Source organism: Cervus canadensis, chromosome 5, assembly GCF_019320065.1.
Source record: "Cervus canadensis isolate Bull #8, Minnesota chromosome 5, ASM1932006v1, whole genome shotgun sequence".
Classification (NCBI taxonomy): Eukaryota; Metazoa; Chordata; class Mammalia; order Artiodactyla; family Cervidae; genus Cervus; species Cervus canadensis.
Genome location: NC_057390.1, coordinates 97576686 through 97601080, shown reverse-complemented (window position 1 = coordinate 97601080; position 24395 = coordinate 97576686). Strand labels below are relative to the sequence as shown.

The 24395-nt window shown below is 56.2% G+C and overlaps 2 protein-coding genes across 2 annotated transcripts in view; both read right to left on the bottom strand.

The window, feature by feature from the left end:
* Window positions 1-802: 802 nt before the first annotated feature.
* On the bottom strand, window positions 803-8102 carry BARHL1 (BarH like homeobox 1). Its single transcript, XM_043470540.1, has 4 exons — window positions 7870-8102; window positions 6905-7731; window positions 2688-2910; window positions 803-1106 (listed from the first exon to the last, which is right to left on the bottom strand). Exons 2-4 carry the CDS (start codon window positions 7368-7370, stop codon window positions 812-814), a joined length of 984 nt encoding a protein of 327 aa, XP_043326475.1. The 5' UTR covers window positions 7371-7731; window positions 7870-8102; the 3' UTR covers window positions 803-811.
* A 7895-nt stretch (window positions 8103-15997) lies between these two features.
* The window catches only part of CFAP77 (cilia and flagella associated protein 77), a 154141-nt gene continuing 145743 nt past the window's right edge, over window positions 15998-24395 (bottom strand). The window contains exon 6 of the mRNA XM_043469933.1: window positions 15998-17617. Coding sequence (XP_043325868.1) covers window positions 17495-17617 — 123 coding nt within the window. The 3' untranslated portion in view covers window positions 15998-17494. The remainder of the gene's footprint in view (window positions 17618-24395) is intronic.

The window sequence follows — 24395 nt, the reverse complement described above, 5'->3', positions numbered from 1 at the left end:
TTTAGGAGGAATAGGGGAGGGCCGAGCGCGGACCGACCAACGGAGCGCGGGGACAAGCGCCTGGTCATTTGTAAGAAGTTTATTTTCGACATTTAAAAAAAGAGAGAACCCGAGGGGTCTGGCTGTCCCCCAGACGGAGGCTGGAAGCGGGGGTTGGGGTGTGGGTGGGCAAGTCCCCTGGCCTCGGCCTGCCCCGCCTGGGACGGCGGGCGGTGGGTGGGCACAGGCCACAGACTCACTGATTCACAGACACAGTCACGGGCTGATGGGTCACGAATAAATAACTTCATATACACTTTGCACACGGTATGTACAGCTCTGCCGCGGCCCTGGCGCGGGGCAGGGGGCTCCGCACTCCCCTTCTCCTCCGCGTCAGGGCTGCGGGGCGAGGGCACGGTGTACAGCTGGAGCGGGAAGGGGGAGAGCGCCGCCGCAAGGGGGTCGGCCCGCCTGCTCCCGGGAGGGGCGAGGGGGCGCGCCGGTGGTGGGGGAGGGGGGTTGGGCGGATGGGACACATGTACACCGGCGATGGAAGAGGCTCCCTGATGGAGTGACCAGGAGAGAGGACGGCGGGGAGGGTCAGGGGGACTCAGTCCGGGGGTCCTGGCCTTAGAAGACTTGGTATTTGGCCCTTCTGAGGACGCTGGGCCCGACGCCAGGGAGGGCCGGTCGGGGAGCCCCTCCCTCGCCCCCGCCCCGGGAAGAGGCGTGTAACCCCGCGCCCTCCCAGAGGCTGGAAGAAGGGAGCCAGCGCGGAGCCCCGGGGCGGGGGGCCGGGTGCGCCCGGGCGGGCGAGCCGGCGGGCGGGCGTTCACCGAGGCTGCGCGGCGCGCGGGAGGACGCCGGCCAGGGGAGGCAGCGGCGGCGGCGGCTCGCTGGCGCCCTGGAGTCCGTGGATGAGGATGCGAGGGACCAGAGGTCTCTGCAGCGCGGGCGGCGGTGCGCTGGGCCCGCGGTACAGATAGAGCGCGGCGCCGGGATCCAGGTTGGAAACCAGACTCTGCGGGTAGAAATAAGGCGACGGGAACATCCGCTGGAGCGCCGAATAATTGCCCGCCTCGGCCAGCAGCTCCAACCCGACGGCCGTCTGTCGCTTCCACTTAGTCCTAGGGACCGAAATAAACGCACAAGGCAGGGATCAGGACTGGGGCAGTCGGAGACCCTTGCCCCTCAGAGTGCCTGCCCCGGAGCGCCTGCAGAGAGGCCAGGAGGGAGCCCACTAATTCGTTCATTTCAATAAATCACAGGGTGCCGGGCACCGTTCTCGCGTATTTAAAGGCATCAATGCTGTTAATCTTCCACGAACCTTCCATGACTGTCATCCCCGCTTTCAGATAAGAAAACTGAGGGGTGGGTCAGATCTCAGGACGGCCTAGAAAGAGGAGACCCCGGGTTCTAAGCTAGGCTGTCTTATCCCCAAAGCCCAGGGTCTAAGCTCGCCACACTCCGCGCAGGGCATCGCGGACGGGGCGCTTGTAGAGGGATGTCGGAGCTCTCCACTCCCTCCCCACCATCCCGCCCCGCGCCCCCGTGCATCGGTCCCCTGGAGAGGCCTTGGAAAGAAAGATCACCCTGGAGAGGGCCGCGGGGGGCGCGGGGGTCGGTCCGCTAGCGGGGGAAGGGGGCGCGGTTGATGCTCCCAGCCGCGCCACCGGCCCGGAGGAGACCACCCGTCGCGGGACCCCAGTTGGCCACGCTTCTGCGGAAGCCCGCGGGCCAGAGACGGCAGCGACTGCAAAGGAAGAGCGCACGGACGCATCCGCCGCACCCCGCGCTAAGGTCCGAGGCTTGGGGCCAGCCCCGCAGTCCGTCCGGTCCTGAAGCCCAGAGGCCGCCAGACGAGTGCCGGCTGGGGTTGGGGGAAGGCAAGGAAGCCGAGGCCACGCTGATTGCCAAGGCTGCGGCCGGACTCCTGGGTGCACCTGGCCGGCGAGGCAGCCCCGGAGTCGGACTCAGCCACACCAACCCCCGTTTTCCTGTCTGAATTATTCATCATCATCATAATTGTGTAATTACTGTAACGGGCCTTAATTATTGATGCCCGGAGCAGTAATCGGTATTTATTATTAATGGGGCAGCGTGTTCTGAGCTTGTTTATGGAAAGCAACATTCCAGCCTCCGCTAAGAGTGTGCGGGTGACTGTGGGTCTGTATGTATTAGTGAGTTCTATCGATGTGAGCGTGTGGCTGTGTGTGTGTTGTACGCGTTTGTGTTTCTCTTCATCCTGCGACTGTCTTGGGAAGGAAGATTAGGAAAACCAGGTTTGAGGCCAGTGCCCAGCACCAATTTTCCGGTCCCCCAGGCCCCAAGGAGCTCGGGCTGGGCCCCTTCCCTCCTTGAGTTTCAAGGACTAGAAAGACTGAGGAGGCCTGAAGAATCCCAGGAAAGCTCAGTGCCAGCCCCTCTGCCCCTAGCAGCTGCCCGGGGCTGGAGGAAGATGGTAGGACGTGGCCAGGGTGGGCAGGCTTGGACCTCCCGTGGTCCACATGTCCATCTGTCCACCTGATCGAGTCCTGTCTCTCTCCCTCACCGTGGGCTTCAGGCAAGGCTTTCTCTCCGTCAGAGACCTCACTGTCCCAGTTTCACAGAATGGGAGAGCTCAGAGGTCCTCCTGGCAGTCAGACCCGTCAGACCCCTGCCCCGGCGGTCCCGCAGAGGGGCGGGGAGGAGAGGGGAGGGGGCCTCACCTGCGGTTCTGGTACCAGGTCTTGACCTGCGTGTCGGTGAGGTTGAGCGAAGCTGCGAGCTCCATGCGGTCCTGCACGCTCAGGTACTTCTGCCGCTCGAAGCTGCGCTCCAGCTGCGCCAGCTGGTGGTCGGTGAAGGCCGTGCGCGCCTTGCGAGGCTTTTTCAGGCGCACTGGGGGGCTGTCCCTGGAGCTGGAGATCTCCCGGTCGCCCTCCTCCTTCACTGCGGAGACACAGCCGCGCATCAGGGCCCAGCCTCGCCACCCTCCTGCCCCAGTCGACGGCCCTCACCGTCTTGTAAATGCGTCTCCCGGCGGCGGTGGCCCCGCCGCACTCGAGCCCGTGGGGCCGCGGCAAAGCTGCTCAGGGCTGAGCCCTCCCAGCCCCCAGACCGAGGAGGATCGACACCTCCGGGGAGAAGTAACCCAAAGCCGAGGGAGAACTCGACCCGGCTCCCACATTGCGCGGGCGCTCCCTGGAGGGATTAGTGGACCGACTGGGTGGAACTGCCAGGGGAGGGGAGCAGTGGGGAGGGGACCCAGGAGTTCCAGCCCGGTGGGCTGCTCCTGTGCGTGCTCCGGGGTTTAGGACTGTGCCCCCCGATTCTCTGGCTGCATATGGGCCAGGAAGAGAGGAAGCTGAGGGCCAGAGTCTGGGGAGAAGACCCAACGTCAAGGGACAAAAACCTGTTCACCCTGGAGTGGACGGTGGTCCTGAAGGACACCCACGTCTCGCCTGGCCCCTGTGTGGGCGCGAATCTATAGGGATAGTTTCCCCTGTTTCTTAAGCTACAAACAGCGCACGGCGCAAAATGCGAACTGCCAGGTGCCCGATCTGGGAGTACAAAGCGTTTTGGAAAAATAAGTGACGCATTAGCCCCTCGGATGCACACATCTCTGAGGCCTGCGTGTCCTTGTCATTTGCCTACTGTAGCTGCCGTGTGTTTCCCTCCCCCCAACCCTGCCCGAAGGTCGAGACACAACAGCAGGGTCCCTGAGTCTCAAGGATGGGACTGGACAATGTGGTTTCTTTTGTCCCCAGGACTTTCCTTCGGAGTTGACTGCACCGAAAATGCACACTTGCTCGAGCAAGCTCAGTGACCTCCCTCCTTCTTTCCCTAAAGTGATGATATAACCAGAGACCATCTCTCCAAAATGGGCATGGGGCTTCCCTCCCTCTTTTTCTCTATTTTTCCTTTATGCTGCGTTTCATTGAGCGTGGCGTTTGCAGTGGCAGGGTTCAGCTGAATGCGAGTTGATTTCTCTCTGTAGGAAACAATAATCCGGTTAATTGAGCCACGAGGGAGCAAGACTTTTCAACCAGAAAGCGGTTCGAGACTGGGAGGGTGCCGGTCACCGGGTATACCCCAGCGGGTGAGCCCGGAGAGTGCTAGCTGTGAGAAACCATGAGAAGCTGGTGAGCGGGGTCCACGCCTTCCCACTGCCTCCTCCAGACCAGCTCGCCAGCCTCTCCCTGCCCTCCTGGACTCGGGCCACTCTGGGGCAAGGCTGCCTCAGGAGATGGGGATCTGTTAGGATGGGGAGATCTTTTCTGTCTATGCCAGGCAGGTAAAGTTTGAACAAGTTCAAGGAAACGATTATCCAAACCTCTAACTTGATATTGTGGAATACTTATTTTTTGACCTAATTGTCTGGCCTATTTGTAAAAAAACAAAACAAAACAAAAAAAACAACCCATTTCTCAGGACTGAGCTCCAAGGTTGGGGGGTGGAGGTTGAGTTTGGGGTGTCCAGAAGAATGGGTTGGCTCCTGGGGCTTTTTCTCTAATTCCTCTCCTGGGCGTAGGCTGGAGCCTTCAGATACACACTCGCCAGTGTCCAGCCTCAACCTCCGAAGAAGCAGGCTCAGTCGATCTCAGCGCCTGAGAGTTCCAGGCCCACCGACCCTGCCCGCTGGGAGCGCAGTGCCAGTTTTGTTTCTCCGTAGATATCGGCTTTTGCGAGCCAGACCGTGCGCTGCAGAACGCCTGACTTCAAAGCCCGGTTCAGCTTCTTTAAATGTTATGCTGAGGAACCTTTGATGCCAGACTCGGGATGGGACTGACCTTCCCTGCGTGCCCTCCTTGGAGGAGGGACTCTTCGCATGGTGGGTGGATAGGGGAGTCACTTAGCTGCCTACCCCACGTGTCTGTCTGTCTCTCAGTAAGGTCTCCTGCCCGGGTCGCCTTTGAGAAATGCTCCGGAGGTGGTTATTTCCTCTCCTTCATCTGAGGCTTTATTGATGCAAACGTGGGGTACCTAGGGGTGGGGGAGACCTTCCTCTGTCCTCAGCTCCAACCCTATTTAAGTGATATGTCGACAGCCGGGCCTCATCACCTCGCTGATCAGATATCATCAGGGACAAGAGAAGAAAACTGATATTCCAATTATCTTAAACGAAACCTTGACTCAAAATCCCACCTATGGGCAAAAAAAATAAAGGGACACGAGCCAAACTCTTTCACCAGCACCACGCCGTGCGGGGAGTCTTGCGGCTTACTCTAACCATAAATCTGGGTGTTGTTGAGAATTATAAATAATAAAATATGGTGTTACACATATATATTTACCTTGCCTCCCTTGCTTCCCTTCACTTCCCCACCACACACCTGTCTTTCTCCCAGGCAAGTTTTCCTTGTCTCTCTAAACAGACCTGGGGGGAGGAGCAGGGGTCTCTGGGCCACAGGCGTCTGGACTCCCTTCCTCCAGCTCCAGCCCAACCTGCCCATCTAGCACAGCCGACCCAGGGAGACCTTGGAGTCTCCACTGCTTGCCTGGGGCAGCGGAGGAGGGAATGAGATGTGGAGTGGGGCCCCATATGGGTTTTGGTTTGAGGTCAGGGCGTGTCCACAACGAATTCTTGGTTGGGAGGAGAGTGTTAAATGAGTCTTCCTAAATTTTTGTGATGACTTAGTGCAAATATTGGAGAAGGAAGTGGCAACACACGCCAGTGTTCTTGCCTGGAGAATCCCAGGGACAGCAGAGCCTGGTGGGCTGCTGTCTATGAGGTCGCACAGAGTCAGACATGACTGAAGCGACTTAGCAGTAGCAGCAGTGCAAATATGGGTCAGGAGATGTAGGGCCCCCAAGACAATACAGAAGTTGGCTTTATGGGAAAGTTTTATCTCATGGAGAGCATTCTGGGAATTAATTATAAGGCTGAAAAAGCTCTGAACAGCCCTTCGTTTTCTGCTGGATGGGGACACAGGGCTCTGAAACTCCTTCCCTTCCTGCCTCCTGACTTCTCCCTGAGAAAGAACTTCGTGCCTCTGGCCTCACCAAAGACCTAAAGTCAAGGCAGTGGCCAGGATGAGAAACAAAATTAAGGAATTTTTTTCTCTCCTTCCTTCCTTTTTTCCTTTCTTTCTTCTTTCCTTCCTCCTTCCCTCTTTCCTCTTAGTGCTGATTTCAGCCCCCTGGTTAAGAAAGGATGGAAAGGAAACTATGGAAAGATTCACGGGGTGAAAAAGCAAGTATAGGGTCCTGCAACCCCAGTATAGGCTGGGTGCTGGGGGATCTCTGGTTCACACACACACAGCCCAAATTTGATTGCTCAGGGTACTTCAAATGAAATCCAGTGAGAACAGTCGGGTGAGCGCAGAGACCTCTGAACCCGATCCCAGCCAGCCAGCCGCCTGCCCGACTGCTGTTTCTACTTTGAAGTGAGCATTTCTTTTGCACAATTCCCTGGACCCAGATCACACTGGGGGGCCAATGGGAGGGAAAGCTGGATTCCCCTCCCCACCTGGATATTCAAATTAAAGGGTGGAAAATTGACTGTTCTCAGGGCTCCAACTGAAATTTCCTGCTAGGGTTTCCCCCTTATAAAAAAGCATTCGAGTAGAACCCATTGGGTCTTCCATTGCTTCTGCAAGGTCTTTTCCCAGAGAGCCACTGGCCTAAGAGGAACTTGCTTCTGCCCACCGGAGGGTTGGTTAGTCCCAGCCGAAGTTTGGAAAGTTTGCCTTGTGTTTTCGGGAATCTCTTCTGGGTCACACAGAATTCCTCTCCTCGCTGTCTCCGCTGGACTCTTTGTTGCTCAAAAGCATAACCACAGGGCTGACTGAAAGCTTCAGATAAGACCAACGGCTCTGCCTGGGCCTGGGGGGAGCGCCAGGTGAACATGTGCGTGTCCACATGTGTGTGCACTCCAGCTTTAATACCAGTGTTCAGACATAGAGCACCCCCTCCCTTAGGTTTTCACCTCCCGTTTTCTTACCTTTATACTCAGAGTCCGATGAGGCGTTGCTGCCACTTTTGTCCAGCTTGTCTCTAAAGTCCTCCCCAGCCTTGGCCGCAAGACGGCCCCCAGGGTCAGGAGCGGCCGGCTGCCCGCTGCTAGAGTAGGGTGCACAGGCCGCAAGCGGTTTGCAGTCGGCAAGGATGTCCCTGATCAGAAAGGAGGAGGTCACGGTGCGAGACTGGGCTGGGGCCGAGAGCTGCCCAGGCTGCAGGTGGGAGTCCAAACCTGGTCCCGAAGCCCCGCCAGGCCGCGGGGCTCCCGTCTCCAGACAGTCCCTTCCTGGCGAGGCTGGTGAAGAGCAGTCGCTGCTGCTCTCTGAGCGAGGACTCAGCTCCAGGGGCGAGCGGCAGTCCCCGAGCAAGGGGTCCCCCTTGGGAAGGGCGGGGCTGCCGGCTCGGTGGGAGAGAATGGAGTCGATCCCAAAGCCATTGGAGCCTTCCATAGCCAAGCTGCGACCTGTCCTCCCCAAAAGCTCCCCACCCACCCCCAACCCCAGCCGCCGCTGCCCCTGCCCCTAGCTGCGGGCTGGCATGGGGAAGGCGGGCAGGGAGCCTGCGGGCACCTTGGATGGAGTTCAGCCTTGGGGGAGCCCAGGAGCTCTGGGCCAACCTCCTCTGCGCATTAGATCCAAAAGGGCTCAGCGCGTCTTCTGCAGCATCGCGCCGAGCCGCCGAGCCGAGGGGGGGTGGTGGGAGTGTCAGGGAGAAAAGGGAGGGAGGGTGCGCCAAGTTGGGGAGAGCCAAGGGGGAGACGGACGGCCTGAGCTCCCCTTTGGCACAGAAGAGATGCGAAGACGCTGGAATCTAAATAAAGAAGGGTTTAAAAAAAAAAATCCAAACTGCACTCTTCCTCCAGGCGAGCGGTGGCCGAGGGCAGCGGGGTCAGCACCGCGGATAGCAGAGGGCGCGAGTGGCGCTACCAGCCGGGGTATCGGAGCGCACCTGGCGGCGTCAGCACCGCGGATAGCGGCGGCGGCGGCCCTCGGCGCATGACGCTCTACCTGGCCGGGGAGGTCTTCTCTCCGCGCTCCCTCCGCTACGGGGGCCCCGTCAGCACCGTGGACAGCGCCTCCCGGCTCCGCGGCTGCAGCTCTCCGCCTGTCCTCCGCGCGCGCCTTCGCCTCCCCCCCTTCCGTTAAAAAATGAACTTGTGTCACTTTTACTTTGGGGCTGGGTTTTTTTTTTTTTTCGTTTTTTTTTTTTTTCCCGTTGTGTTTTGTGTGTGTGTGTGTGTGTGTTTTTAAGGGGACTCGCCCACGTGTCCCCGGAGTGATGACGCTGATTGGCTCTGGCCGATTTTGGGGGTGATGTCACGGCTCCGCAAGCCACTGCCCGATTCCTTTCAGTTTGATTAAAAGAGACACTGAATTAATTACAGCACAGACCCAACTGTTTACCGGCGATTTCCACACGGTTTGCTTTCATTAGGCCGGTGATGAGGCTCCTAATGAGGGTGATTAGCCGAGGGGGGTACAGGCGGGCGGGGAGGGGTCCAAAGCCCGGCTGCCGCTGCCGTTGGGTTAAGACGTAAGGTTTTTAAGTTTTTCCCCCACACTTTCCCACAGTTATTCAAATTATTCTTCCATCGGGCTGTCAATGATACCTTTTCTACCCCGTCCCTACCTCCCTGCCCTGTCGTCGTTTGCTTTTTTTTTTTTTCTTTCCTTCCTCTAGCAAGAAAAAGGGACTAAACCCAGCAGAAAAAGGATTGTATGTGTGGAGAAGAGATTTTAATTTGTTGCGTCGTTTTCGGGCATTTCGTGGAGGAAAATCTGTAGCCCCCCTTTCTGACCTCTTTGGACCCGGTGGGCCTGGCAGGGGTGGGGAAATCTTGGTGCCTGTTCCTGAAGGAGACAGAACGATGGCTTCACTGTGGGGCGAGGCTGGAGAGCTGGGCAGGTCGGTTCTGGGACGTGAGAGGGACCCCGAGAAATCCGTGTGGCCCGAGAGGTGCCGCGCAACGGACCCCAACCCAGTCAGGAGTCTCTCCTGCGGCGGAGCGTGTCTCGGGGTCGGGTGTTTTTGTGTCTCTAACGAGGAGCCTGCGCGAGCTTCTGAGTGCGAGTGTAGACGTCTGCTAAAGACTTCGCATTTCCCGAGCCCCGAAAGCCCGCCCGAGGATTTGTTTTCAAAGCAGCGCTGGAAACACGGTCTTCTGACTGTGAATAACTCGCCCCCTCCACCCTCCCCAGCTCCGCCACGGTGGTACTCCAGCTCTGCGCCTTTCAGGGTTCGGCCTCCCGCGTGGGGCCCAGGGCTGCGGGCAGATCTGAAGCGAGTCTGGGGCCTGGATCCTCTAGAGGCTACCCCAGGGGTGGGCGACCGGCTCTGCGGTCAAAGGGCGGAGGAAAACCAGCCCGCGCGCCTACCAGAGGCGCCCTTCACCCGCTCTGCGCCCGGAGCTCAGGCCTTTCCAAGCGGGAGGACACCCTCCTGGCCCCCCTCCCCTCGGGACCACAGAAAATACCCCAGCCCCTCGTCAGGTTCAGCATGTGAGATCGCAGCGGAATAGCGAAGCGCCTGAATCCCGCCACACCCGAGACCCGACCGGGGAAGGCCGGTGCAGCTGGACGGAGCAGAAACTTTCTTCTCCCTCGAGCCAGGCCGGCGGTGGCCTCTCGCCCGGCTCCCCGCGCTCTCCCCCTGAGCCTCCCGGCAGATTGGAAGCGGCCTCGCCGCCGGCCGAGCTGGGGGCGAGGACGGGCTGCTCCCCGGGGACGGCGGGCCCGGCTCGGCTGCAAGCTGTCGGGGGAGGCGGGAGGGCGGGCGCCGAGGGGCCAGAAGCCCACGGGCCCCGCCCTGGCCCAGAGGCCGCTGCAGCGGGCGCCTCCCGCTCCCGGGCCGAGCCGGCGATCGCCGGGTTTCGTTTGGTGGATGGGGAGGGGGGAATAAATAACGACGACCCTGGGCCGCCCTCGCCCTTCCCGCCCAGTCCTCGACTTGGGCCTCGCTCCCCCTCCAGGCGCCTCCGGAGGCTTCGCTCCCCACTCTACTGCTCACCCCACCCTCGCTCCCAGCCTGCTCCCCGTACCTCGGGAAGAACCTCATCTCCCCCAGATCCCAGGGCCCCAGCTTGGGTCAGCGAGCCCGTCATCCTGGGCCTGTTAGAGATCCAGACTCCCCGGGCCGGCATCCGCTAAGCCGCAAGCAAGTCCGGTCCTGCTCCGCCCGCGGCGGTCCGGGCTGCCCCTGCCTTGGGCGGACTTTTTCTGGCCTTGGAGTCTTACGCTGGGGTTTGGATGCCCGGCCCAGCGAAAGTGATGCCTCCGGCGGTGCAAGGCACTGTGCGGGCATGGGGGGGGGGGGTGAGTGGTAAAGGTGGGGGGCAACCTCTTACCGTGGGAAAAAAAAAGGCTAACCACCAACCCCCCCCCCCAACCTGCTGCAGCCCAAGCCGGCTTCTCCTTGATTCTTCAAGCCCAAGAATACTTAACAGGTTGTTATACTATCATTAGTTTTGAATTATCATAGTATACGCTGATAAAAACATGCTATGCCATTTATCCCACCTGGAATTTGGATCCAGCCCACTGTTGCTAACATTGTTTTATTCCTATTTGGGGGTTTCCAGCTCCACTACTGTGCCCCCATCTTTTTCTTTTCTCCATCAAGGGGACAGTTCTTGCATCTCAGCCTGTCCACAACCTGAGAGGTGTGTGTGTACCCACCTAGGCTCTTGTTTAGCTGGGAAGAAGCCCAAGAATTGGAACTTTACTAACGTTCCTGGGGCTCCTGGGTAGGTGATCCACCCCTCACTTTGAGAAACCATCCTGGTCGGTCCTGGAGGGGTGGACGGTTCAACATAATGGCGTGTGAATCATGGCAGATTAACCTCGAAGAACTCCATTTACAGGACAGGAAACAGACCTCTCTCCCTCTCTGTCCCTTCTGAGCCCCAGCTCTCTACCCAGCTGTCTTGACCCACCTCCTCCACCCAGGGAAGGGAGAGGCTTGGAAGACTCAGGGGAGAAAAGGCAATGGGGGAGATGCAGTCAGATCCAGGACTAGCACCCCCCGACCCCCGTTCTGGGCTCCAACACCTACTCCCCAGCCTCCTGCCTCTGGGATCCTCTAGCTTCAAATGCCAGCCCCCTGGCCATCCAGCCCTTTGAAATTGCTTTCTTTTAAACCTTCAGTCTCTCCATGGACCCAGAGCTCTGGAACGGCCCAAACCAAGAGCTCACAGAGCAACACCAATGGAGAAGGAGCCATTGCTCTTCTCCAGGGCAAGGAGGCAGTTGCACAGACTGGCTCGCAGAAGACCCGGGCTCTGGCCCTGCCCCCGCTCTGGGCAGCTCATCTCTCTTGCCCAGACCTCAGCTTTCGCTTTGGTCCAAAGACATTAACATTGGAGGCTTGTAGCGAGAGGCAAGGATGGGACAGGCCCATGCTGGCTATGAAGTGGCCTGCCTATGGACTCCAGGCCCTTCTGCCCAACCCGGGGCTCTGGGCTTGGGTTTGGCTTTGGGTTAGGATGGGGCCTGGGCCTCTGGCTGAGCAATGGTTCTTAGCAACTTCCTTATCCGTAGCCCCACCTCCCTCTCCACTCCATGTCACTAAGTACTCCCAGTCCTGAGCATGGAAAAGGCCTTATTTTGACCAGTTTTGCTCACTGACTTTCAGGCAGAGACACACGGGGAGATGTGCTCAAAGCTTTTTGTGAGCAGTCCTGAAGTCTTTTCTTTTTGTAGAGGATTGTAGCTTGAATGCTGTCATTCAAGGTTCTGAGTAGCTGGGGCCAAGGGCAGTATAACACCGGCAGAGTGAAGTGGCTGGGGATATGGATTCCAGAATGGGCCAGACCTAAAATAGAATCCTGGCCCTAGAGCCCAGGGCTGGGGCTGAGGTGAGGCAACTGAGGTGAATAGCACAAGTCTCTATTGAACCTGTTGCCATTTAAAAATATAGATATATTTGTCTGAGTGGCATGTGGGATCTTAGTTCCCTGACCAGGGATCGAACCCAAGTCCCCTGCATTGGAAGCACAGAGTTTTAACCACTGGACCACCAAGGAAGTCTGAACCTGTTGCTATTTTGTCCATCAGGGATTTTAAAATTTTGATGTCAAATGTTGCATGAAAATATTGTCTGTCTTGGTTACCAAGTTTGGCGGAAAGTCAAAAGGTTTGTGTCCTAGGCTGGGGTTTGCCTGCCTCACCATTGTCCCAGCCCTGCTCTGTGACCTTGAGGAGTTGCCCACTTCAAGTGGTTGTGGTGAGGACTCTGCACTCGGCTCGGATCCTGGAGAATAGTGATTACGCCTTTCATATGACGACTACTAAGAATGATAGCCAGAGCTTTTCCTCTGGCAGGTTAGGGCCCCCAGTGGAGAAGTCAGCCCCCTACCCTGCCCTTTGCCTCAGGCCTTCCTACGAAAACCAGTTTTTAACATGACGGGGACGAGGGATTTGGGCGCTATGGGCCAAGCTTGGGTGCTAATATCTTTCTGCAAACAGATGGGCCGGACAAGGATTTGGACAGTTTGTGGGTTTCAAGGTCATGCTGCTCTCAATCATTTTTGTTGGTTTAGCTCAAAACCCCATGGAGCTCTTGAAACCTGAAAGAGAACATATTCGTTCTTTTCCTCTGTTCTCCTCTTCCTCCCTCCTACCTTCCTCTCTTCTCTTACCCTCCCTCCCCTTCTCTTTCTTTCTCCCTCCCTTCCCCCTTCCCTCCTCCCCTGTAAACATGCATTCCATCCTGCTCCCTGCTGGTGATGGATGTCACTGGGGCAGGATGGGATGGACCCTCATGCCCCAATCTCATAGAGTGCAACAACGCCCATCAACCTAAATTTGTCTCCAAAGATTATTTCCCAATTGTGAATTCATGTTTTTAATGTGTTTGCATTCAGTTCTAGCAACCTGTATAAAAAGCCAACCTAGATTTTTTCTTCTGGTTTAATGATGATTTCACGCATCAAAGGGTTTCCCAAGTAAAAAGAAATGCAGCCGAAAGACGGTTTAAAGGTCCAGAAGGATGAACGCAAGAGAGGGTTTTTGATTGTAGACACAGCCCTGTGTGGCTGTCACGCAGGCCCACCTTGGCACCCGAGCTGCTGGTCTGCTTGCTGTCATGCACATGTGCTTGCTCTGGGCCCTGAAATCTGCGGGTCTAAGTTGGGGAGCTTGGATGAATGAATCAAAGAGCCAAGCCATCTCCAGCTGGACCCAGGGACCTCCCAGGACTGGATTTGCATTGATGGCCTTTGAGCATTGCTTTCTCTTCAGGCTTCTAGAAGCCCCCTGCCAGGCAGAGCTCAGACATCAATCACCATTGGCTCATTGCTACCATCCCTGCTAAACATCTTGTACAATTGTCAGACTCCAGAACCCCATCTCCTTTCTTCTGGCTGAGAAGATTGTTAGTTACCTGCTTTGATCAGAGTTGGGGGTGGCAAGGAGAGAACCAATGGGGTTTGGGCTCTAGTTTAAAAATCTAGAAAGAGGCTGAAGTCCGTGGGGATTCAGCGTGAAAAGAAAGCTGGACTTACCAGCCAAGAAGTCTGCTCTGGTCCTGGTTTGGCTGCTCAGTAACTGCCTCAGTAACTCCGTCTTCTCTGGCAGGACCAGACATGTCCTCAAGCCCCTCCCAGTTTTGTGAGTCCTGTTTCAAAATCTCAGCACCCCAGGCCCCTGCTTGCTCCCACCTCCTGCCTGGTGCACATGAACACAGGTACTGCCTTCCTCCCGCCTCCTCCGAGGAAACTTCTGAGAATTTCGAGCTGACTGGGTGGGGGTCCAGACCAGCTGCCTCTCTGAGGCTCAGGAGGACAGTACACATGGGCCTCTTTGTCTGGTTGACTCTCTGGTGGGGTTTGGCCAAGAAACCCAACCAGGAGGCAGAAAGTTCCCAAATGCCAGCCACCAGGGAAATGAGCAAAAACAGGAGCTAAAGGTCACATCCCGGGTGAGGGCCGTGCTGGCGTGGCATTCTTTGGCACATGATCAGGAGCTGTCCCCATCCGCCTCTCTTTAATTGAGAGGTGGCTTTGGAGGAGGGGCAGACTCTGGGACACACAGTGGACCGATCACTGGCTTGGGGCCGACTTACTGAGTGAAGTCGGGTGCCTTCGACACCTCTTTTCCACCTGTGAAGTGGGGAGGGTGGTGGTAGAGGAAGGTTAGCGGATGAACCCTAAGGCCCCTGCAGATTGGAACCTTGGGGGGACTCAGCCCTGGGTTGTGAAGGATGGTCAAGGGCCCCAGCTGTGCCTGGAAGTTCCCCCAGCTCAGGCTCTGCGTGAGCGAGGACAGGCGTGTGGCCGACACGACAGGATACCTGAGAGGGCGGAATCGGACTGGAATTGGACCTGGGGCTTTGTGTGGGCACAAATAATTCATGAGGAGCGAAGGCCCAGGCTGGGTGAGGGAAGGACGCCGGGCGGGAAGGGCCGGGCTCTTCCTCGGCTCTTGCTTGGACCTGCCAGCGGGTGGCACTGTAGGACAAGGAGCCGAGCAACGCTGCTGCACACTTGAGCCTGGCCCTGGGGCACCAGTGGCTGGGAAATTCCTGGAGAGGGTGAAGGCGTGCTCCGGGTGCATAGATCACAGCCCCGGCCGGTCCCCCCAGTCCCGCAGCACGTGGCCTGCCCGACCCGCTGCGGAGGCAAGAGGTAATCAGATAGACGAAAGAGATTTCCTGCAGCTTTTTCTGGCCAAGTTCGTATTTCCCCACCTTGACCCCGTCCTTGGTAAAGCTGGCCTGGAGGGGCCACTGACCAGTGGGGCGTCTTGCTCATTGCCGTGGCAGATGGAGCCTAAATTGGGATCCTTTAGGGAATTCTGTTTCCTGATGTGTACCCCTCTATCCACTGTGGATTTCAGAGCAAAAGAGAGGGCGCCATTCAAATTATCTTGACCTTCTTGGTGCATCTGGACACAAAGGCTTCTTGGAGCATCCTGCCCTCATCCCTCGATGCCCCTCAGACGTCCGGATGTCCCTCTTCAGGGTGCTTTATTGATAAGAAAATCATCCACATTCATCTGTTCTTTGAAAGTGCCGCAGTCTGCTAATCTCATGAGACCCTTGCTTTCCTGTGATTATTACCGAAGTTCGCTTGAGAAATCACCCCGTGATGTGTCGGGGTCCTGCCTCACAAACGAGGACACTGACAAAGGGTCACACAGGAGTCACCCAGCGAGTTGGGCGCCGTGCCCTTGAATGGCCGCGTGCTCAGTGACCAGGCCCCTCGGCTCGCCCCGGTCCCTCACCAGGCTCGCTTCTCCCAGGGCTCAGGTGGCTGTGGGTGGGCGTCAGCAAAGACAGTGGGGATGCTTGCCTGGTGCGTGGGGCGGGAGGAGGACCTTAGACCCTGAGGATGGGGTAGGGCTCCATCAGGGCCCCGCTGAGCCAGTTTGCCGAGGGGGTTGGTTACTGTGTGTGGCATTTTTATGGAATTAGCTGCTAAGGAGCTGCGGTGCTGGCCTGTGTTGAGGCTGGGGAGGCTGTTCAAGAAACTCACTCAGATCTGTAGTCACAGATTCGCTGTGTCTCTGCTGAGGCTGATGGACGACCCCGCCAGGCACTTAGCCTGGATGGGGGGCGGGGGACTGGAGCCACAGCGGACGTACGTGCCATGGGGCATTCCGCAGGCCCCTAGCTCTGGGCCCAGGGATGTTAGACCCCTGGTCCGGGACCACTTCCCTTCTAGAGGAGGAGACAGGCAGTGAATAAGGGCTCATCACTTTGCTGAGAATAAAACAGGTTAGTGTGGGTTTAACTGGGGGCTACCCCTGGTGGCTCAGACAGTGAAGAATCCACCTGCGATGCAGGAGACCTGGGTTCTGTCGCTGGGTTGGGAAGATCTCCTGGAGGAGGGCATGGCAACCCACTCCAGTATTCTTGCCTGGAGAATCCCCATGGATAGAGGAGCCTGGTGGGTTGCAGTCCAAAGTGTCACTAAGAGTCGGACACACACACACTCCAGGAAAGGCCATTTGAGTGGGAGACTTGTTCATAGCTTTCTTTTTTTTTTTTTTTTGTCCGTACCACACAACTTGCAGAATCTTTAGTTCCCTGACCAGGGATTGAACCTGGACCTGAGTCCTAACCACTGGACTATCAGGGAATTCCCATAGAGGACATCTTACTCTTTTTTGAGTTTTAAACTAATTCCTGATGTTATTTTAATTTTGGCTGCGTCGTGTGTCTCGTGGGCTCTCACTTCCCCGACCAGGGATTGAACCTAGGACCCGGCAGCGAAAGCTGGGAATCCTAACCACGCGCCCACCAGGGAACTGCCCTGAGGGGGTTGGGAGGACTTGGTTTTTGAGCTAAGATCCAAATGACAAGAAAGGGTGGGCAGGTGACAAGCTGTGGAGAAGGGATTGTGGGGAGAAGCAGGAACCTGATGCAATTCTCCAGAGAGATGATGGGGGCCCGGAGATGAATCAGAGTGTTTTTGGAAGTAACACTGACAGGCTTGTTGATGGATTGGATGTGAGAGTGAAGGAAATGGAGTCGTGACGGTTTTTGTCTTCAGCCTCTGGGTGGTCTCAAGTGTGAGATGGGGAAAACGGAGGGAGAAGCAAGTATGGTGGGGGGAAAAAAAAATCCAGAATTCTGTCTTGGCTGTGCTGGTTTGAGATGAATGGCCGACGCTTGAATGGAGACACCTGGTGCAGGGCGGGGGCGGGGGGTTGCAGTTGGATAAATGAGTGTGGGATTCTAGGGAGAGATCCAAGTTGAAGGTCAATGCTGGGAACCCTCAGACTAGTCAGGGAATTTTAAAACTTGAGAGTTTGCCTGACTTTTCATAGGCGCTGGTCGAGATGTTGTGGAGAAAGTCATGGCCCTTGGAGAGTCTGAGGCTGATTCTCACACTGGTTTACCAGGTTTCAAATAAAGGCACAAGGGGAGGATGACAAATAGCTCTTCTAATTTAAAGTAGATCGGTATCTAATTTGTGGGGAGAAAGCAGAGGACCTGCAGAAAGATGGAGGTACAAAGGGCCCCAGTCTGGGCGCTTTCAGCCCTGGAGCGCATTGTCTTTCAGGAGGCGGGAGGGGTGACCTTCCTAGGTCAGTGTTGGTGGAGGTGTCTTAGCCCTGAGGAGGTGGGGGGCCCGCTCCAAGTAAGGAGCGTGGGCTCTTCCTGCCCGCAAGGGTCCCAGAGATATAGTACTGCCACGGAGAGACATCAGGCATCCCAAAAAGAGAAATTAAAGCTCATGTTTGCAATACGAAATGAGGGCTTTCAAAGCATGATGCTGTCACACTTTCTACAGCAAATACATGGGTTGTTTTTAATACTTGAGGACAGAGCCTTAGTCTGGAGCCTATAAAATCTGCCTTGAAACTTGAGTTTCTCTTATCAGGCTGGGGCTTGAGAAGCAAAGTAGAGCCCTGCTGGAGGAGGGGAGTGCCTAAGTGAGGGGTTGCTGGGGCTCAGGGGAGCGAGTGTGGCTAACTCTAAAGGTGGGCTCTTAGCAAAAATAAGCCATCTAAGACCCGAATCTGAGGTCCTGGCCGAGGCAGAAGCCGCAGAACGGTGGGGGAGTGTCTTGTGTGAGTTGGGGCAAGGCAGGCAAGTCCTTCAGAGAATTTTCTACCGCGTCAGACAGGCTTTAGGGGTGGGTGTAGTTGCCCATCCTCAGGGTCCCCTGGCGTACGGCGCACTCTTCCCGGTGGGCTTTGAAGGCTCTCTGGCGATCGGCCTCGGTGGGGAAGGTCGCAAGATGGGGGCCCACCTGCGGACAGAGGGAGAGCTGGTCAGCGGGCACGAGTGTTCTGGGGCCCCGGGGATGCCCCTTCCTTCCATCTTTGATAATGAAGATTGCTGTCACAGGGAACCAAATAGAGGGAAAGTGCTGTCCTGGTGTTCCAGGGTGAAGTAGGGGGGACCCACCGTGGGACAGGGAGGGGCGTCAGAGCAGGGCTGCCTGGTGCCACGTGTTTCCTTGGGTCTCGCTTGTTGCCGGGACAACGTGCACTTGATAAATATCATCTGCCGATGATGGGGGTCACCAGGCAGTGGGACCTCTCAGCCAGCGTCATCCTTCAAAGCTGATTCTCCACCATTAAAACGCCAAACGAGCTGCTCTCTCCAAGGGGGGCCTCCAGGCACAGTTGGGGCCCTGTCCGTCCCTGTAGGACCATCTGACCCCTACCCCCATCCCCGTGACTGACAGTTGGGCCAGAACCAGAGCCAGACCCAGGGCGTGCGGGCCTCTGCCGTTAAATTGCTGTGCCATCAGTATTCTGGCCAGTCTTTCCCTCTCAAGAAACGGTGATGAGCGGAAACCCCTTCTGTCTCCTAGGTCTGCTGCACCACCTCCAAATGTATGAGAATTCCCCCCCAAATGGCGTTTCTCTTCTAAGGGAGGCACAGGGTAGAAAGGGTTCACTCAGGCTTGCTTGTTTAGGCAGGCATCCGTTCATTCATTCACTCACTCAGGCCACATGTGTCAATCCCTGAGCTCAGCTCTGTGCCAGGCACTGGGTCCTGCAGTGAACGAGGGGGACTCGGTCTTCCTGGGCAGGGAGAAGATGTGGGTGATGGTTGCACGGCTGTTTCATGAGAGCCCGTGGAGTGGATGGGGGCTGCAAAGAGCACAGAGGTGGGCTCGACCCTCCCCGGAGTCAGGGCCTCTCTGGGGAACAAAGGGGGCTTACAGGAGGAATCGGGGGTTCCATGCTAAGGGGGCTGCATGTATGCTGGGCTTGGCGCCCCCCCCCCGCCACAGCTCAGGGTCACAAGGGGCCGTGGTGGCCCAGACGAGGGGTCAGCTGGAGCAGCTGAAGGCTCTGCCGTGACTTCAGGATAAGGCGGGACCCACATGGCCAGCACAGCACAGGCTCTCGTCAAGAGTCAGGCCAGGGGTCCCCTCCCCACAGGGGTTAGCTAAGACCATAGAGCTGTAGGCAGCCTTCCAGTGATAAAAGGTGAGAGAAAAGAGAAGCAGAGAGAGGATGAAGAAGTAAAAGGAAGTCGAGGGAAGGTGGGCCTTCCCAGGCGGCTCTAGTGGCAAAGAACCCGCCCCCCAACGCAGGAGTCAGAAGAATCGCGGGTTTGATCCCTGGGTCGGGAAGACCCCCTGGAGGAGAGCATGGCAACCCATGCCAGTCTTCTTGCCTGGAGAATCCCAGGGACAGAGGAGTCTGGCGGGTCGCAGTCCATGAGGTTGCAAAATGCTGGACACAACTGGAGCAACTTAGCATGCACAGACACAGGGGGACGGCCGGGAGGACCTTGCAGGGAGCGTCTCCGTGCTCCAGGTCCCACACTCTGGTCCCCATCAGGACTCACTGTGGCCTGGGGACCCGCACCCCCGGGGGGCGGTCATGACTTTAACCAGAGCTCGAGGCCCAGGGGTGGTTTCCTGGCAGCAGAGACCATGGGTGTGAGCTGATGCGACCTCCTGGGGCCTCCCTGCAGACCCCGCCAGCCCCCTCGAGTCCAAGGTCTCAGTCGCAGGTTAGGGTGGGTGAGACTCACACCTCAGGTCCGGGGAGACGGTGAGTCAGGGTGCATGCGAGGCCCAACGCGATCTGACTCCACCGCGATCACTGTTCAGGTGAGGAAACCGAGGCCCAGAGCAGAGTTGGTCCAGGGCCGGCCCCAAAGGGAATCAGGGACAGAGAAGCTCTGCCTTAGCACCCACCCCCCTCCACGAACCCTGGGTACTAGGTTCTGGATTCCTTCTAGAATATTCTGCCATGGCTGCGGCTCTGGCTATGTCCAAAGGGGGCTGCAAAAACTTATTAGAAACTGGTAAAAAAAAAAAAAAAAAGTTTAAATGGTGATGAGTAAATTGTGTTAGCTACTCCAGGACGTAAATCTGCATCCCTCATTCTCTGGGGGGTGTGGGCCCTCTGGAGTCTCTGCAGAAAGCCATGACCCGCTCCTCTGGGAAAATATGTGCCCACAAGTCCTAAGGCACAAACAGTGCAGGAGATTCAGACACGCTTCCTCGGTCCCTCCGTGGACCCTCGTGGCGGCATTTCCAGGAACCGTCCCAGCTCCAGCCTCAGGCCTCCAGTTTCTGGGCCGTGCATCAGGGCTGTTCCCCAGGCAGGGTCCAAACCCAGGCCCAAAGCTCTGAGTCCCCCTGGGCGGGCCCTTCCCACAGTCACCGAAGGCCACTGTTTGAAAGTCTTTGTTGGTTATCCATTTTAAATATAGCAGTGTCTACACGACACACCACAATGCTGTTCTCAGCTCGGTCTCCAGTCTCAGAAAACTTGCCAAGTGGCCTCACGAAGGTATTGAGAAGAGAGAAGGTCCAATACTTCGTGTAGGACGGAAGTAGCCATAAACAAAAGGCCTTTTCCAGGGCCCATCCTGTGTCCCCTCTGGCATGGGACAGGGGCTTTTCAACAGTGACATGCGTGTCCTGACACCCATACTTCCCAGAAGGCAGCTAGAGACGCTCAGTGAGCCCTCCTGGGCATCCCGGCTAATGGAGATGCTGAGCTGACCTCCACGGTCATCTGTGGCATCCAGACTGGCAATAGTCCTGACTCACGGGGCCAGGCGCCAGCCATTCCTCACTAGGAAGCTCAGCTCTGCAAGTCCACGCATCCCTCTGGCTCTCGTAAAGGACTGAATGGTGCCCTCCCGGCCAAAGACACATCCACATGCTAACCCTGGGACCTGTGACTGTGACCATTATTTGTGAAAGGGGGCTTTGTAGATATAATTACAGATCTCGAGATGAGAGTTATCCCGAGCATTTAGGGGGGCTCTGAATCCAATGACAGGCATCCTTGTAAGAGACAGAAGGCACAGGGAGAGGGGAGGCCATGTGAAGACAGAGCCGTAGACTGGAGTGATGAGGCCGGAGCTCGGGAACGCCGGGAGCCACCAGTGACTGACGGGGCGTGGTGCTGCTGGGGCGTGGTGAGAGGTATTGATGGTGGGTGGTGTTGATGGAGGGTGGTGAGAGGTGTTGATGGTGAGTGGAGCTGATGGCAGGTGATGAAAGGTACTGACCGTGGGTGATGTGATTGTGTGTGGTGCTAGTGGCAGGAGGCTTGGAACGCTCATCTCCTGAGTAGAGGGCAGGAGGATCCAGGTCCTAGGGGCTGTTCAGCTTAGAGGCAGTCAGGTTAACATCAGCACACAAACAAAAGAGAGGCCCAGGGGAAGTTTTCTTTTTCCTTCCTTGGAAACTTTATCAAGGAAGAAATATTCATTCATCCACCCATCTAAAAAGTATTTATTAAGGACCTATGTGCCAAGGACAGTGAAGCACCACACCCTTTGTGCTTTGGTGTTCCTGGTTCCGTGTCCCCCTGGTTTTCTACAGGGGTGTTTGGGGCACAAGAGTTTCACCCCAGTGACTGATCACACTCACTCTGACACCTGCTGTGTTCTCAGCAGCACTGGGCTGACGTGGGGGAGGCAGGCATTTAGTATGTGGTCCCTGCTGTTGAAGGATTCCCATCCCTGCTGGACTTTCTCAGAGTTAAGTCACTCATGGGAGGGATGGGTTCAGTCTTCCATGGGAGAGATCCAGGGGAGCGCAGGTGACTTACAGCCCCAGAGCCCCGTAAGGTGGGGTCTGCACCTGCCCTGTTCCCCGATGACCCCCAGTGCCTGGCATGTGGCCTGGCATTCAGGACGTGTTGAAACAAAGTTGAAAAGACCGAACAAATGAGTGAATGAGTGAAGGAAGGAAGTGGGCGAAATTCACCTGGTTTCAGGTGGTCAGGGAGGGCTTCTCAGGCCAGGTGAGACTTGACTATGGCCTGGGAGGATTGGGATGAGAGGGTTGGCAGGGGAATACAGCAGGGGAAATGGTGTCAGCAGAGGGAGAAGGTGAAAATCAAAGGAGATGCTTAGTGGCTGGGGCTGAGGGACTCTTCAGAGAGCTCACTCAAGCAAAAGCTTACTCCCTGGCCTTCATGGGACTGTTCTTTAGAAAGAGAAGTAAAAGTCACTCAGTTGTATCCAACACTTTGTGACCCCATGGACTGTAACCCACCAGGCTCCTCTGTCCATGGAATTCTCTAGGCAAGAATACTGGAGTGGGTTGCCATTCCCTTTTTCAGGGGATCTCCCCGACCCAGGGATCGAACCCAGGTCTCCTGCATTGCAGGCAGATTCCTTACTGTCTGAACCACCAGGAGAGTCCATGAGACAGAAAGAGAAGAGAAGGGACCTATTCTGTACCCATGAAGTCCCCAGCTCCCAAAGCAGAATATGGGAGTCCACGGAGAGGGACGTTTCAGCTCTCAGAACACCAAGAAGCAAGTGCCCCTCTGCAGAATGCCCTGGAGGCCAGCGACTGGGACCTTGGGCCCATGGCTGTCTTGGTAACAGACCTGCTGTTTGCCAGGTGCAGTGCACTTGTTTAGCGCAAGCCTCAGAGCATCCACTGATGTCTCCATCTTACAGATGGGGAGCCAGGGGCCCCAGAAGGTTAGGTCACTCACCCCAGGTCTCACAGAGCCCCAGAGTGTGGGGTCCTCCTGGCCCCAGATCCTCACTGAGAAACTCCACTCTCTTTAACAAATGCCCAGGAAATGAGTCAAGGGAAAGGCCCTGCTGGAAGCCGTGTGGTTCCCATCTCACCCGCCTGCACGCTCTCTCCTCCTAAAATAGCAGCTCCGCCAGAGATGAGGGTCCTAATTACAAGTCAGGCCTCAAGCGCGTGTGGTCACGACCCCGCAGACCCCCGGAGTCAAAGGATGAAGAGCCATGAAGCAAAGAATTCCTTCGGAGATGCTTCTAAATTAAGCCATCTGTGGTCTGTCTCCGCCTGGAGCTAAGAAACTATAACAGCTTTGGCAGGAGACAGCTCTGCTGAATGGAGCTGAGTCGCTCTCAGGCCAATGCAGGTAAATAAGAGGCGAGCGCCACTGGCCTGCCAGCAGCCCTGGGAGCAGGACGGGCAGGTTGGCGAAGGCGCTGGTCCTGTTTGAATGGGGAGCATCTCAATGTGTTGCTCAGATGAGGACTGGGTGCCTGCACTACACAGTACACCCTGGGGACGTGCTGGGGAATAAGGCCAACACACACGGACCCTGCGGGATGGCGCAAGAGGCGGCCGCTAAATGCACTACACGTGTAATCATCTAACGGCAGCTTAGCAGCACTGTGGACTGGGGGATTCTAAGTCCATCTGAGGGCAGGAAGGTCCTTCTAGAGAGGATGAGGGAGCTATCCAGGAGAAGAGGAAGGCAAAGATGCTCTAGATGAGAGAGGCACCAGCCCAAACCCTGAGCAAATGTGGCCAAATGGGAGAGAATGAAAGCCAGTGAGTGTGGCTGGGGGAAACAGAGACGAGGCCAGGGAAGTGAGCGGTCATCACCTTCAAACCTTAAAAAAAAGATCTGTAGGGACCGCAGTCCCCTGCCTGCATGATACCATTTGCCTCTCTGCAACCAGACTGGAATAAAAGATTCCCAGAAACCTAGGGTTGGAAGAGACCTCAGAGATCAGCCTCTCCAACGCTCCCATTATACAGATGGAAACCCCAAGGCACAGAGGTGGGAAGTGATTTCCACGGTCCTGGGCAGAGCTGACGCCAGGAGCCACTGCATCACCATTCCTGAGGTCCCTGCCCCTGTCACTGTGGTCCCCCCTCTGCCCCAGGGGATCTGGACTCCTAGATCCCATTTCTCAATTCATTTGAAAGCCTCTGTGCTTTTCTGATCTACTTACAATGAATCAACTTTCCATCTGATTGATATCTTTAATTGTGCCTTTGAGGTTCATTAATTTTGCTCTTGACTTTGTGGTTTCCTTCTTTGAAGTCTCTCTGTTGTTGTTTCCAGCATCTAGAGTTGTCTGCTTAGCTGTAATTGCCTTTTAATCTTTCTTTTTTCCCCTAATATTAACATTTATATAACATAGCATTGGCAACTATGTTTCCCTCTAAATTTTCTTTTATCTCATCTCACAGGTTTTGAGAATATTTATTTTTGTGTGATTCTCTCTTCATCTGATCTCCATCAAATTTCGTTCAGACTTCTTGTTTCTTCCTGAAGTTATTTATAAATAGGGTTTTACATTTCCAGGCAATTTCGTTAGTTACGTCTGTGACTGATTTTCTAATTTAATTTCTTTGGTGCCAAAGTGATCTGTGTGAATCAGACCCTTTGGTGTTTGTTGACTTCTTATGCTTGTGTGAAAGGTTGGATCCACTTTGGACAGAAAGTCACTATGCGGAATAAACTGGTGCCGTTATAGAGAAGGTGCCCACGTGACCTGGATTAGGGGATAAGGTGGACCGTTGTCCCTTCATCTGCGTGCTCAGTATTTCTCTTGTTGAATAGTTACTGAGTACCCACTATGTGCCCGGGGCTATGCTAGGTACCAGGAGTCAGGGAGAATTCAGATAGCCTCTGCTATCATAGAGCCAGGAAACTAGCAATAAAAACATAACCACACAACTGCTTATTTGCTTATAGTCGTGCTAACTATTAAAAGAAGTATACTGACCTCCCTGGTTGTCCAGTGGCTAAGACTCCACGTCCCCAGTGAAGGGGGCCCAGGTTCTATCCCTGACCGGGGAACTA

What these genes read in the sequence shown, in the direction of transcription:
- BARHL1 (XM_043470540.1), bottom strand. Translation starts at nt 7,370, where the DNA reads ATGGAAGGCTCCAATGGCTTTGGGATCGACTCCATTCTCTCCCACCGA. An exon ending in ATCGGACTCTGAGTATAAAG is followed by an intron (nt 2,911 to 6,904) that starts GTAAGAAAACGG and finishes GTGTCTCCGCAG; the next exon opens with TGAAGGAGGAGGGCGACCGG. An exon ending in ACCTGGTACCAGAACCGCAG is followed by an intron (nt 1,107 to 2,687) that starts GTGAGGCCCCCT and finishes TTCGGTCCCTAG; the next exon opens with GACTAAGTGGAAGCGACAGA.